Source organism: Salvia hispanica, chromosome 1 (assembly GCF_023119035.1).
Source record: "Salvia hispanica cultivar TCC Black 2014 chromosome 1, UniMelb_Shisp_WGS_1.0, whole genome shotgun sequence".
NCBI lineage: Eukaryota > Viridiplantae > Streptophyta > Magnoliopsida > Lamiales > Lamiaceae > Salvia > Salvia hispanica.
Window position 1 is genome coordinate 10,729,367 of NC_062965.1, and position 12,897 is coordinate 10,742,263.

Sequence of the window (12,897 nt, forward strand, 5' to 3'; positions counted from 1 at the left end):
ATCTAAGCAATCATTTACGAAGCTCCATCCTTGGGAAATACTATATTTGAGGCATACTCCTACTAAGTTCCTAAATGATCAAATTTTACATAATTCCGCGTTCTAGATTTGGCACGTTTTCAATGTATATAAGAATTGAAAATTTATGATCTCATATTGCATATATTGTATACTTTGATTTTTTAGCGTGTTTGTTGAGTTTTAGTAGATAAAGAAAATAAACATTAGATGTTTAATGAGAAAAGATCTTGAGTGAAAAGGAATTAGACGCCAGTTCATAGATGAATTACCAATATGAACAATAGGAACACCATAATCATCACTAAGGTGAATAGAATCAACTCAAAGGTATTCAACAATATTGTTTAGACTAGAAATACCAAAAGTAGCTGATGATAGATCATAGTGAACTTGAGATGGGGAATATAAGCCAGGAGCCAATTAGTCTCTCTCCGTTTCATTGTAGTATAGTCATTTCATTTTCTGCACTCGTTTTAGAAAAATAATTATAAATAGTTGAAGTGAAAAAGAGTAAATAAGAGAGAGAATACTGTAGATAAGACTCTTGTTTACATTATTGTCTCACGGGTGGGGATCTTATGTTGTGCATTTTTGCGCAGTAGTCTTTGTTGTTTCTCTCAAACCAATAAAATAATATTAGTCTCTGTTGTTTCTCTCGAACCAATAAAATAATATATACTTATTTTATTTATTTGATTATTTTACTCCCTCCGTCGGTGAATATGAGTCTCATTTCGTTCCGGCACGGGTTTTAAGAAATGTTAAGAAAAGTGGGTGGAAGGAAGTTAGTGGACTATGTGTCTTTTTTGTATACATTAAATGATATGTGAGTGGAATGTGGGGCCTCTTTACCATTTATAGTAATAATGAACCGGGACTCTTATACGCGAACAGACCCAAATGGAAATACGAGACTCCTATTCGCGGAATGAGGGAGTATTTTCTTGTGAGGACAACATGGCTGTTGTGCAAAAATGCACAGCAGATGATCCCCACCGTTACTTTACTTTCTCTCCACTTTAACTATTTATTAATATAGTTGAGAAGTATTCCTTTTTTTGTTGTACCAAGGTAGTTGAGCCATTTACTTTGCTGGCAAAAACTTTATTCACTCTTATACTTTATTCTTTCTTTACTTTACACTCTCCATTTTAATTTTTAACACATCAATTTTTTAAATTTTGTTCCCAAAAAAAATGCCCCAACTACTTTGAGGGGGAGTATTATTTTTGCAAAAGGAGTGAAAAAAATAAAAACGGTACTTTACACACCATTTATATATTAATAATAGTAGTTTTCATTACCTATTTTTACAACGTTATCAATCTCACATCTCTCCATATATTACTTGTAGAAAGTAATATTTCCAAGTACTCCGTATATGCATATAAGTACAATTTTCCTATTACATTTTTGTATTGCACCATATGTATTTGAGCGTCGACTACCCTAAACCAAGGGAAATAGCATGAAATTAAATACGGCTACATTTCATCATTGAAATCGGAATCATAAAACAAGCCATCGACAATGTTGTCGATGAGCGAGTCAATGAAGGTGTTGCATCCGATGGTAAGGATCCGCCCCACTCTGTTACGGTTGATCGAAAACCACGCGAAGACTGCGGCGCTGGCCACTGCGGCCGCGCAGACACCCGCGGCTTCCTCTATACCTACCAAATCCATCTTCCTGAACACTGAATTCCCTGTCACAATCTCCACGCCAACTGTTGCTGCAAATACAATCTTGAAGGAAAAAACAGAGGAAAAAATTATTTTTTTCAATAGTAGTATTATTGAACAATTTTTTCAATAGTATATTTAATTTATCAGATTCTAAATACTAAACTTTGATGTTTGAATTGATTTTATTTATGAGAGTCTATAGGTTTTTACCCAAATATAATATTCGGACTTAATCAAATTAGTAGTCTCAAATTTATTAAGTAATTCATAAAAACGATAAAAGAAATTCTAGAGATTGGTTGACGATCACATCGATTCGAGACTATGAATTATAAACCCAAGTTACACTTCACAAATAAAAAAGTTTTTTTTTTGAGATAATTAACATTTAACAACTTGATAAGTAATTTTCATTTAAAATAAAATTAATTAAAATTTTGAAAAGAGTAAAATACTACCATGGCAAGACGACCAGAGATGATCTCAAAATCATGGCTTTTCTTGGAGCTCTCAACATAATCCGACAGCATCTCAAAGAATCTCGACATCTCAACCTCCTTTCTGGCGGCCTTGATTACGCCGCCGCGATCGCCGCCATAAGTCCGCAGCGTGCAGACCCTTGGCTGCAGCACGATCTTCGCCCCGGCGCCGACATCCTCCGCCACCTTCAGCCTCACGGGCTCGGGCGCCGCCGGCTTATCGGCGCCGAGGCGACATAGGATCGGCCGTGCTCCAGTGAGGGCCATGAGAAATTATGAGAATCTTGGATAAGATTCAGGTGTGTGTGTGCTTTTTGGAAGAAAATAGTTGTTTTTTTTTTGTAAAAGGAGATTTGATTGGTTTGAAGTTTGAAGAGATTGAAGGTGGCTGAAGAGTCCACGTCCACGGAAGGGGCGGTGATTGGTGGAGGACTGACGTGGCGCTTCACTTTGCCGTTAACGTTGTTGTCGTTCTCATTTATTCCTTGTAATAACTAGTCACTTCTTTTGTTTGAACCAATCCTCTTCATCCATATGCATCAAATGATCAAAACCGTCCATCACTCATAGTGAGAACAGAAAAGTTGACTTATCATAAGTACGTCTCCTCAATAATAAGCTTTGGATTCAATCATTCCCAAATACTAATACGTTACACATATACCCCTTTCATTCCATCAGAAGATATTTATCCGGAACCTCAAACCATTAATCATGGAACTAGGATTTGAATAGGCCAGGGCAGAAATTTAACAACAGTGCATGGTAACATTCTTGTCAATTGGAAGAGAAGCTATCCTTATCCAGACTTATCCAAGATTATCAATTTATACAATTATATATGAATTATAAGGATAAAAGAAATTTTTATTAAAATACTAATTCATGTATTAACAAAATACTAGTAATAAATATAAGAAATTATATTGTGGAGTAGTAATTAAGAATATTTTATTCTCTAAATTTTCTTAAGAAATACTCCACGGTACCATAAAACAAATTTCTACTTTTCGGCACGAGATTTTATGTAATACTCTTGTTTAATTGTTTCGTCAGTTAAGTATAAAGAATATAAAGTAAGAAAAGGTAAAAGTATAGATTATATTCTTTCCATTTCAGAAAACGTATCTATTGGGGATCGGCGATGCACACCCGAACTTCACATAAGTATGAAATTGTCCGCTTTAGGCAAAAAACCCTCACAGTTTTACTCTTAGGATACCCCCAAAAAGCCTCATACTAATGGAGTTGGGGTAGCCTTACATATGCTTACAACTCTTGTTCATTCTACAATGTGGGATATTGGTTGCCCCCAAAATACTGTTGGGAATCAGTGTTGTACACCCGAACTCTACATTGGTATGATATTATCTGCTATGAGCAAAGCCCTCACGGTCTTGCTCTTAGGGTACTTCCAAAAGGCATCATATTAATGGAATTGGGGTAGCCCATATATATGCTTGCAACTCTTATTCATTCTCCAATGTGGGATATTGTTTGCCCCCGCCCGCAATCCTTCCCTCAAACCAAGACCACCAGACCAAGACCACATGTCTACACATGTTACAGGTCATTAGGTCACCCCCGGTCTTGGTCAAGTTTACATAGAGACATCGGAGAACTTGCAAGCGCAATCCATCGACCCCGAGCCACACAGGCCCCGCCCCTAAACCAGGGCTCTAATATCACTGCTTGGGATCGGTGGTGCACACCCGAACTCCACATTAGTATGATAATGTCCGCTTTGGACAATACCCTCACGTTTTTTCTTTTAGGGTGCTCCCAAAAAGGCCTCAAACTAATGGAGTTGGGGTAGCCGATATATATATATGCTTGCAACTCTTGTTCATTCTCCAATGTGTGATATTGTTTGCCCCTACAATCCCATCCTCAAACAAAGACCACTAGACCAAGACCACATATCGACCACGCATGTTACAAGTCAACACAGGTTTTGATCGAGCTCACACAGATAAATCCGAGAACTTACAAGCGCAATCCACCGAACCTCGCGCCACACAGGCCCCGTCCTTAAACCATGGCTATGATACAACTGTTGGGGATCGGTGGTGCACACCTGAAGTCCATATTAATACGATATCATACTAATGTGGAGTTTGGGTGTGCACCACCGATCCCTAACAGTGATATCAGAGCTCTGGTTCAGAGGCGGAGCCTATGTGGCTCAGGGTCGGTGGATTGCGCTTGCAAGTTCTCCGATGTTTCTACGTGAGCTTGACCAAGACCTTGGGTGACCCCGATGACCTGTAACGGACGTGTGGTCTTGGTTTGAAGGGAGGATTGTGGGGTAAACAATATCCCACATTGGAGAATGAACAAGAGTTGTAAGCATATATATAAGCTACCCAACTTCATTAGTATGAGGCCTTTTGGGAGTACCTAAGAGCAAAACCGTGAGGTCTTCGCTCAAACTGGACAATATCATACTAATGTGGAGTTCGGGTGTGCACCACCAATCCCCAACAATATCATTTTTACTTCCTCCGTCCCCAAAGATATGAACAATGAGTTCTCTACGGGTTTTAATAAATAAGGGAAAAAGTAAGAGAGAGAGAGAGAGAAAGGGTAATGGAAACAATGTTAGTGGAGAGTGGAGTCTATCTTATTATAATGGTATAAGTTGTAAATAAAATTATATGTAGGGGTAGTATGTTGTTTGACTTTTTCTAATATTGAAAGTTCATACTCTTTAGGGACTGACGAAAAAAGAAATAGTTCATACTCTTTGGGGACGGATGGAGTATTTTTTCATGGGACAAAAAAAAAAAGAAATAGTCCCTGAACTATGAGTTTATCTCGTGAATAGTCTCTTGACTTTAAAAATATCTACAGTAGTCCCTGAACTAAGGGTTTATTTAAAATTTCGTCTTTTCACATTTTTATATGTTTCAATATGATATTATTTCAATGATATACTAAATCTGAAATTATTTCAAATTATCTTCTTCTTCCTTTTGTTATCCTTCACTTTGTTTCTTTATTTCAATATTAGATTTAATTTTATAAAATTAAATTTAAAATTTAGATTTTTAAATACCAATAAATTGTTTTTAATTAACATTATTAATTTATGTATTTATTATAAAAGAGTTTTGTGTTAGCTAGCTGCATAGTTTTATTTCTATATATATAGCAGTGAGACGAGAAAGAATACATATATTAATAATTTAAATAAAATTAATTTATTGATAATTAAAAATCTAAATTTTAAATTTAACTTTATAAAATTTAATCTAATATTGAAATAAAAAAAGACAAAGTGAAGGATAGCAAATGAGAGAAGAAGATAATTTTGATATTATATAAGATTTAGTACATCATTGATATAGTATCATATTGAAACAATTAAAAATGTGAAAAGACAAATTTGCACAATAGCCCAAAAGAACATTTTCGAGTAAAAAAATGCCAAAAGGACCGATTTTGAAACAAACCATTAGTTCGGGGACTATTGTAGATATTTTTAAAGTCCAATGACTATTGGCGAGATAAACCCATAGTTCATGGACCATTTTTATAGTTCATTCTTATTTTTAATAGGTTAGAGTTAGCAGTAATAAAAATTAAAATATTAAAATTTCCCCCATATTCTTCAAGATTAATCTATACTCCTTTCTTCCTAGAAAAAAATAGAAAAACATGTAAATAACACGAGTTTAATGTCCAATAGGTAAAGTAGGAGAGAGATGATAAAAATGCTTTGACTACCGAAGACCCGAACCTCATAGGTTTGGTCCAGACGGTTCAGAGGAAGTTGTGGGATACCATCAGATCCCTCTCCGTGTACTAGAACCCACAAGAGAGAGAACTCCTCCAGGGACTCATCAAACAACTCAAAAGCCAATTGGGATGAAGTGATCTGGTTTTTAATTTTTATCCATAGCCTACTATTTTTTTTTTCGGTGTAACTTTTTTTTAATTAAGTATTTTTGGTGTTGACTTTAATTTTTTTATTCTATTTTATTTATAAAAATTAAAATTAAAAAAATAGTGGTGATATGAATATGGTGGATTTATAGAGCATAATTTGAGGCAATATTGCAAGCGTTTGAGCTTAAAGATAAAATACTGACGTGACATGGGGAAAAATGAGGAAGAGAGGATTTAGAGTGAACTACAAAAAACATCCCTATGTATTGTCATTCGAACGTTCGAGGTACCCATATTTCAAAAAATGCATCAGACACCTCTATGTATGCATGTAATATCATTTGAAGTCCTTTTTCACTTTTTACGGTCGTTCATGCCCTTCTCACCCTCGTTTTTTTTTCCAAAATGCCACCTAGGGTATTTCAGTCTTTTCAAATAGAGTAAATTACAAATTTGGGACCTATGTATGGGGGTTCGAACGCTAGACAACCCTAAGTTTCAAAAATATCGCCACACACCTTTATGTATGAACCTAATATCATTTGAAAGACCTTTTCACTATTCACATAATTTTAAGCTATTTTTCCACTGGTTTTTTAATCTTCAGAATGAACCATTTTCTTTTCCACTCTGCCACTTCTGCCTGTTGTCTATTTGAACTTCACTCTCAATAAAAAGGACCGTTCACTTCTTCTCTTCTCTCTCGATGGAGGGCTTAAGCCCCTTTCGAGAACCTTTTTTTTTGTTTTTTCTATTTCAACTTTTTGAAAATTATTAAAAATTTTCTTCAGCCTTCACCAAGTTAATATTGTTGGAGAGTAAATAATCAAAATTGGAATGATAGAAGGGGCTGAACTGCATTTTTGTATCAAAATTGCAGAGGTAAAAAATGGATGTCCTCGTTAGAGAGGATAAAGAAGATTAAACTTTTTAAAAAATAATAATATAATATTATTATATTATCTTTCGTGTTAAACATGTAGACATGAAGACAAATTATTTCCTTAAAAATTGTAAAGAGTTAAATATTATATCGTTTCAAGTATCAATAGTATTAAAATTTCATTTGAGGTACCCCTATAAGAATATTAAAATATCATAAATAGTACCCCTTGTTTTAGCAAAGACCAGAATGCCCTTAGTGGCATTTTGGTTAAATTCAAGTGGAAAAAGGGTTTAAAAGTCCGTGAACAGTGAACAAATCATTCAAATAATATTAAGTCCATACATAGAGGTGTGTGGCGATATTTTAAAAACATAGGGGTGTCTAGCGTTCGAACCCTCATACATATGTACCAAATTTGTAGTTCACTCGAGGATTTATAAGGCGTATTTATGAGCGCTACTATGAATGGCCTCAGGGACGACATGTGTTTCAATGCATTATTGGTAACGTACGATAAAATATAAATAAAAATTAATGATGAAATGTTAGTGTAAAATATGGCACACGCTATTAGTGGGAAAAATTTTCCATAAATAATTATGGATTATGTTTATAGAGCAAACTAAAATAAAATAGTGTTTATTTTTATGAAAAAGGCAGGATATATGTCTTTCATACTATAATGTAATTAAAATGACATGGATTTAATTATATTGTGAAAAGAAAATTATAATTATGAGTAATAGCGTTAATAAATCACTATTGATTTAGTATACTCCCTCCGTCCTCAAAGAGTATGAACATTTTGTTCGACATGAGTTTTAATGCACAATTGGTAAAGTAAGAGAGAGAGAGAAAGAAGGAGTTTTAAAAATATTGCTAGTGCAGAATAAGTCTCACCTAATTAGAGAAAAAAAAATCAAAATTAGAAAATTCATATTTTTCAGGGACGAACTAAAAAGGAAAGAGTTCATACTCTTTAGGGACGGAGGGAGTACTATTCTCTCAGTTCCCTTAAAAAAAGGACTTTGTAGAAGACATGAATTTAATTGCAAAATAATAAAATGAGAGAGATGAAAAGAAAAAAAAATGATTAAAGTATTGTTAATGGAAAATGAGATTCATCTTAGTAGAGAAAAAGACTTGTCAAAAATGAAAATAGACTAATTTCGCAGCGCAGATCAAAATAGAAAAAATGAGATTGTAAATGACGAACAAACAAACAAGTGTGCCTTGTTGACAATTACAACAATATAGGGGACCTAATTGACAATAATGGTATTATAGGTGGCGGTAGGCAGTTTAACTTTTTTGTTTTTTAATGAAGTTAACGGTCTCTTTTTTTTACTTTCCCACACGACAGTTTTCCTGATTAAATCCATTTCCCTCTCTTTCTCTCTTGATGGTGCATAGAAGCTGAAGATTTTGGGCGTTGGTTAAGTAGAAGAAATGGTGGGGTTTGGGGATGAGTTGATTATAGAGAGCTACAAAATCCCATGGCTAATTTGGATCCAACTTCTTATTACCATTCTTCTCTTTCTCCTCTTTTTCGGCTTCGCTGCCTTCACTTATGACGCCTCTACTAGGTCAGCCGCGCCGCCATCTGGTCACCAACCTGCAGCCAACAACTTTACCTCTCCAAACGGAATAATGACGGTGCGTTGGTTTTGGATCAATTTTTATTCTTCTTTATAACACTTCTCCATTTAATTTTCATAAATTTCATATTCGGATTTTGAACAACTTCTATGTTAGTTGAATTTATGGGATTTGCATTAGTTTGGAATTGAGTTTATTTGACGAAATGCAAGTTCAAGGCTCAATAATAGACGAAGAAGAAAAAGAGAAGCAAACGTTCAATTGATCGATTCAAATATCAATTCAATATAATTTTATACAAAAGTAGTCATTTATTTGATGATTTTAAACATTTCTTAATAGTTTTTTTTGGCTTTTAGCTGCTTTCTTGAAGATTAATTTGCTTGTGTTCTACTATACTATCATGATTCGAGGTGTTGGTGCGTGGTTTTTTCCTTGATAAATAAGGTTCTATTTTTTGGTCTGTTATTCTTTACTTGGAGTCTTAGACATGAGAAGGTGATAAAGATTGAATTTTTATCAAATAATAATAATAATAATAAATTTTGGAGAATGCTTCAGCTACTCGCAAAAACTATTCCCCTCTACTTTTTAACAATTGTGTCTAATATTAAAGCGAAAGGCAATTTTTGTAAGATGGACTCTTGGTGGTGGTGCATTAGCATTTGGAACATTAAGAATGACGATTGTCCCTGGGATACAAATGTGTAACATCTGGAAATGTTAACATTTGTTTTGGCCCACATCTAAACTCGTCTGCCAGGTGGAAGACGAGAGAGCTGGAGGGCGCGCAGGAAGTAGTGGAGGGTCGAGCAGAGAAGAGGAAGATGAGTCGTCTCTAAAGGATACCGTAATTCTGGGCATTTTCCGGCGTCCAACCCACCCTTGCAACTATTTTGGGCGGGCCAAACAAGCGATTTTCAAGTGCTTCGGGTTAGATTCTAGCTCAGAGAGCTCTGCAAGTCAACAACATGAAAAGCAAGATTGACTATGCTACAGCTCAAAGATCTAATGCAAAATTACTAGTGAGCTTCTGTTCAAAAACTGTGTTTTGGGGCTTTAATTGTATCATTATTTTTTGTAGCATTAGTCTACTAGATTCAGGCAACGATTTTGGGGTAAATCATGGGACGTGTCTTCAGTCGAAGCATGTTCGCTGCTAGCAAAGAAAGAATCCGAAGCTCTTATTAGTACGAATTGAACTCTAGCAACTACCTCAGTCGAGTACCTAATTCATCCCTATAACTACTCGGAGAAGGTAACTCCTTGGAGCAAACTTAACCCTCCAAATTTCCGAATCCAAAGTAAAAAACACATAACAAAAACAGAAATTTCACAACTGTAAGGCTTAACAAAACACATATACAACCAAGTAAAATACTAGTTCTCTACTGTGCCTAGCCTCCTTTGTTAAAGCTCCAAAAACTCTACCCAATCAGAGAGTATGTACAGAGGATTGGCCTCAAATTCATATTATACCAGAGCATGGATTAGGCCTTCGAACGAGAAGTGAAGTAGTTAAGGAGCATTTTAGAATACCGGGTTAGGGTAAAGAGCATCTGTACAACTCCACGGCCTTTAACAATGCCTTCCCTCATTCTCCGTGCAGTTCTAGCTAGAGCCGGCTCGCCTATCTGGGCTCTCATTGGGGCGACCTCCTGCACAGATACTACTCAAGCAAAGATCAGGCGGAATTCGTCACTTTAAAACAAAGTTGAGATGAGAAAATGAATGTGTATGAACATCTGAATTACTAACCTATTGGTTTCATGTTTGTCAACCGTCTCCATCTCTCCTCTGCCATACGAACAGCTCGAGTAGAGCTTCTAACCCCCTGCGTTAGCCCTTGACTGCGAATGCAAGTATACAAGTAACGTAACCATGATAATCTCTAAAGAGCTTCTGTATTTTAAGAAAGTCGAAAGTGAAAGGTACCAACCCAAGGTCACTGAGCTCCATTGTCAAGTCGCTGATCTCCATCCCAGATAATCGAACAGCAGCCATGGTGTCGGGCAGCTCTTCCCTCGTGGCGTCCATTAGCTTCTCCAGTGACTCCGCAGCTCTCTTGAAGGCCTTTAACGAACCTTGTAACAATTAATCCTCAGACAGCACATGGAGAAAAACAGAGGATAGTATAGCATCTCACAACATCCAATCAAACAAAACAAAATCATTGCATTTTACATCATTGCCTAAAAATCAATTTAACTCCACAATTACATGGTCCTTGAAACTGAGTTCTTCATTAACATTAACTAGCATTAGAGTAGCTACAGGAATTGAAAAATCACTAACCAGTAGGGCTGGAATTGCAGCGCAGAAAAGCCATGTTGCAGAAACTGCTGTCTGTAAATCAACACCATAGATCCATAAATTAGTACTCCAATAAAATAAACATCAAACAAAGGAAGCTAAGAACCCTAATTTTTCAAAATGTGGAGATATTCATCACGCAGTTCAATTAGGTAAGCTGAACAACGCAGCGAGCAATCTCCAATTAAAATGCAATGAATCAATCACAAGCTAAGTAGATTTTCCCAAAATATATCAAATTCAGTTAGAGAGAGAGAGAAATAGAGAGTACGGCGCAGGCGGTGAGACTAAGGAATTGAATGTGGCGGTGAGAGAGGGTTAGCTGAGGCGGAGATCCGACGGCGGCAGTGAGTTGCGAGGCGGCTGAGGGCTCCGACGTAGCATTGTCGACGGAGAGAAGAGTGAAAGAAGCGAAGCGGCGGGGAGCGGGAAGCCGGAGAGTCAGCCGGCTAGGAGAGGAAACAATGCCGCCATTTCCGCCGGAGCTAGAACGAAGCGCGACTGGATTCGAGGCCTGCAACCTCACCGCATTAAACATCTCCGGCAAGCACAGATATAGTATTAATATGGAGTATATACAACTTTTAATTAGCTCTCTGGGTAGGGATTTCGTTCTCGCAATCTCCGAACACTATCATATTCCAACAGATGTCACCAATTAAAAAGTACAGATTTCGAGACATAGTAATAATCACAATTCGAGTAAATTCTTCTTATGAAAATTCTATTAAAAAAAATACTCCACACAACTAGATAATTAAATCGAGTGAAGTACTAATAAAGTTTTTGAAATTTGGAGTTTGCACATTGAAGGCCTTTAGCAAAAAAAAAATAGTAGTGAAATATAGAAATAGTACCTAATCTTTAATTTTTGCCATAAAAAATAGTAGTGAAATATAGAAGTAGTAACAATTTTGGTATTTTAAAATTATATTTTTAGTACATGATGCTGTTTTTTTTTTCAAAATACCCCTTAAAAATCACATTTTTCATATATTTATAATGGAGTGCATTTTTGGATATACACGAAAAAGAATCTAACAGTAGTATATATATATTGTCTATCTTTCTCTGCTATACTAGTATTATTAATTATTATTAATATTATTATTATAATGTTATAAATTACATAATTTATTTCCAATATAATTCAGATTATGACTCATAATCTCATACTACTACTTAATTATAGTTATAGTATTAATTATATTTAATTATTATCATAATATTAATAACCCGTAATTAATAAATAAGTAGTATAATTATATAATTATTTAAAATATGAATCATTTAACATTAAACTAATATAAAATAATTTTATTATTTTATCTTAAATTAATAACTAATTAATATAGTCTTAATAAAATTTAAATTTATATTTAAAATGATATAAAATACTCTATCCGTTCATTAAATTTTGTCACACTTTGACCGGGCACAGGTTTTAAGAATGTAATGGAAATTGAGTTGAAAAAATTAGTGGTAGCAGGTCCTACTTTTATATACTATTAGTTTATAATAAAATGTGAGATGAAATAAGTTAGTGGAATATGAGATCCACTACATGGTAAAAAAGTTAAATGTGAAAAATTGTGGGAGGAACGGAAATAGAAAAATGTGACAAAATTTAAGCGACGAGGGAGTAATTGAATATTTTTAATTATGTGCTTTAGTACTAAACTGATAATCCATAAAATAATTAAATTAAAAATATTTAATTGATCTTATTAGCTTAAACAGTTTATTTAATTAGGTGTTTTGTCTTTAATTTATATTAGAGTATCCACAGTAGTGGACTAGCGCGCGGACTAGCCGCTAGTTTGTGCGCTAGTCCACTATTGTAACCGGTGAGCGGCAGGCGGACTAGCTAGACGGACGAGAGGACGTCTGTTGGAATTGGTGCTAGTCCGCTATTGTGGGCTCCCGACGGACTAGCGGTTTTTTCGAATTTTTTTATTAATTTAGTTTTTTTTTAATTATGTATGTTTTTTTTAATTTATATAAAATGGTTGCATTTCCCCCT

The 12,897-nt window shown here is 35.1% G+C and overlaps 3 protein-coding genes across 5 annotated transcripts; 1 reads left to right on the forward strand and 2 right to left on the reverse strand.

Annotated features, from left to right (window-relative positions):
* Positions 1-1,262: 1,262 nt before the first annotated feature.
* LOC125215504 (stress enhanced protein 2, chloroplastic) lies at positions 1,263-2,523 on the reverse strand. The gene is made up of 2 exons (XM_048116937.1): positions 2,165-2,523; positions 1,263-1,766 (listed from the first exon to the last, which is right to left on the reverse strand). Exons 1-2 carry the CDS (start codon positions 2,450-2,452, stop codon positions 1,506-1,508), a joined length of 549 nt encoding a protein of 182 aa, XP_047972894.1. The 5' UTR covers positions 2,453-2,523; the 3' UTR covers positions 1,263-1,505.
* A 5,801-nt stretch (positions 2,524-8,324) lies between these two features.
* LOC125206495 lies at positions 8,325-9,647 on the forward strand. The gene is made up of 2 exons (XM_048105748.1): positions 8,325-8,618; positions 9,325-9,647. Exons 1-2 carry the CDS (start codon positions 8,412-8,414, stop codon positions 9,547-9,549), a joined length of 432 nt encoding a protein of 143 aa, XP_047961705.1. The 5' UTR covers positions 8,325-8,411; the 3' UTR covers positions 9,550-9,647.
* A 230-nt stretch (positions 9,648-9,877) lies between these two features.
* Positions 9,878-11,521, reverse strand: LOC125206477. 3 transcript variants are annotated; one of them, XM_048105734.1, is made up of 5 exons: positions 11,146-11,521; positions 10,857-10,907; positions 10,501-10,634; positions 10,320-10,411; positions 9,878-10,219 (listed from the first exon to the last, which is right to left on the reverse strand). In XM_048105734.1, the coding sequence occupies exons 1-5, from the start codon at positions 11,410-11,412 to the stop codon at positions 10,173-10,175; spliced, it is 591 nt and encodes a 196-aa protein (XP_047961691.1). In that variant the 5' UTR covers positions 11,413-11,521; the 3' UTR covers positions 9,878-10,172. The 3 variants fall into 3 exon arrangements, with proteins under 3 accessions (XP_047961691.1, XP_047961688.1, XP_047961696.1); XM_048105731.1 differs by having other exon boundaries at positions 9,878-10,230; positions 11,146-11,519; XM_048105739.1 differs by having other exon boundaries at positions 9,878-10,230; positions 10,501-10,645; positions 11,146-11,223.
* Between the last annotated feature and the right edge of the window lie 1,376 nt (positions 11,522-12,897).

What these genes read in the sequence shown, in the direction of transcription:
- LOC125215504 (XM_048116937.1), bottom strand. Translation starts at nt 2,452, where the DNA reads ATGGCCCTCACTGGAGCACGGCCGATCCTATGTCGCCTCGGCGCCGAT. An exon ending in TCTCTGGTCGTCTTGCCATG is followed by an intron (nt 1,767 to 2,164) that starts GTAGTATTTTAC and finishes TTTTCCTTCAAG; the next exon opens with ATTGTATTTGCAGCAACAGT.
- LOC125206495 (XM_048105748.1), top strand. Translation starts at nt 8,412, where the DNA reads ATGGTGGGGTTTGGGGATGAGTTGATTATAGAGAGCTACAAAATCCCA. An exon ending in CTCCAAACGGAATAATGACG is followed by an intron (nt 8,619 to 9,324) that starts GTGCGTTGGTTT and finishes CTCGTCTGCCAG; the next exon opens with GTGGAAGACGAGAGAGCTGG.
- LOC125206477 (XM_048105731.1), bottom strand. Translation starts at nt 11,412, where the DNA reads ATGTTTAATGCGGTGAGGTTGCAGGCCTCGAATCCAGTCGCGCTTCGT. An exon ending in TTAGTCTCACCGCCTGCGCC is followed by an intron (nt 10,908 to 11,145) that starts GTACTCTCTATT and finishes GTTGATTTACAG; the next exon opens with ACAGCAGTTTCTGCAACATG. An exon ending in CTGCAATTCCAGCCCTACTG is followed by an intron (nt 10,635 to 10,856) that starts GTTAGTGATTTT and finishes GGTTCGTTAAAG; the next exon opens with GCCTTCAAGAGAGCTGCGGA.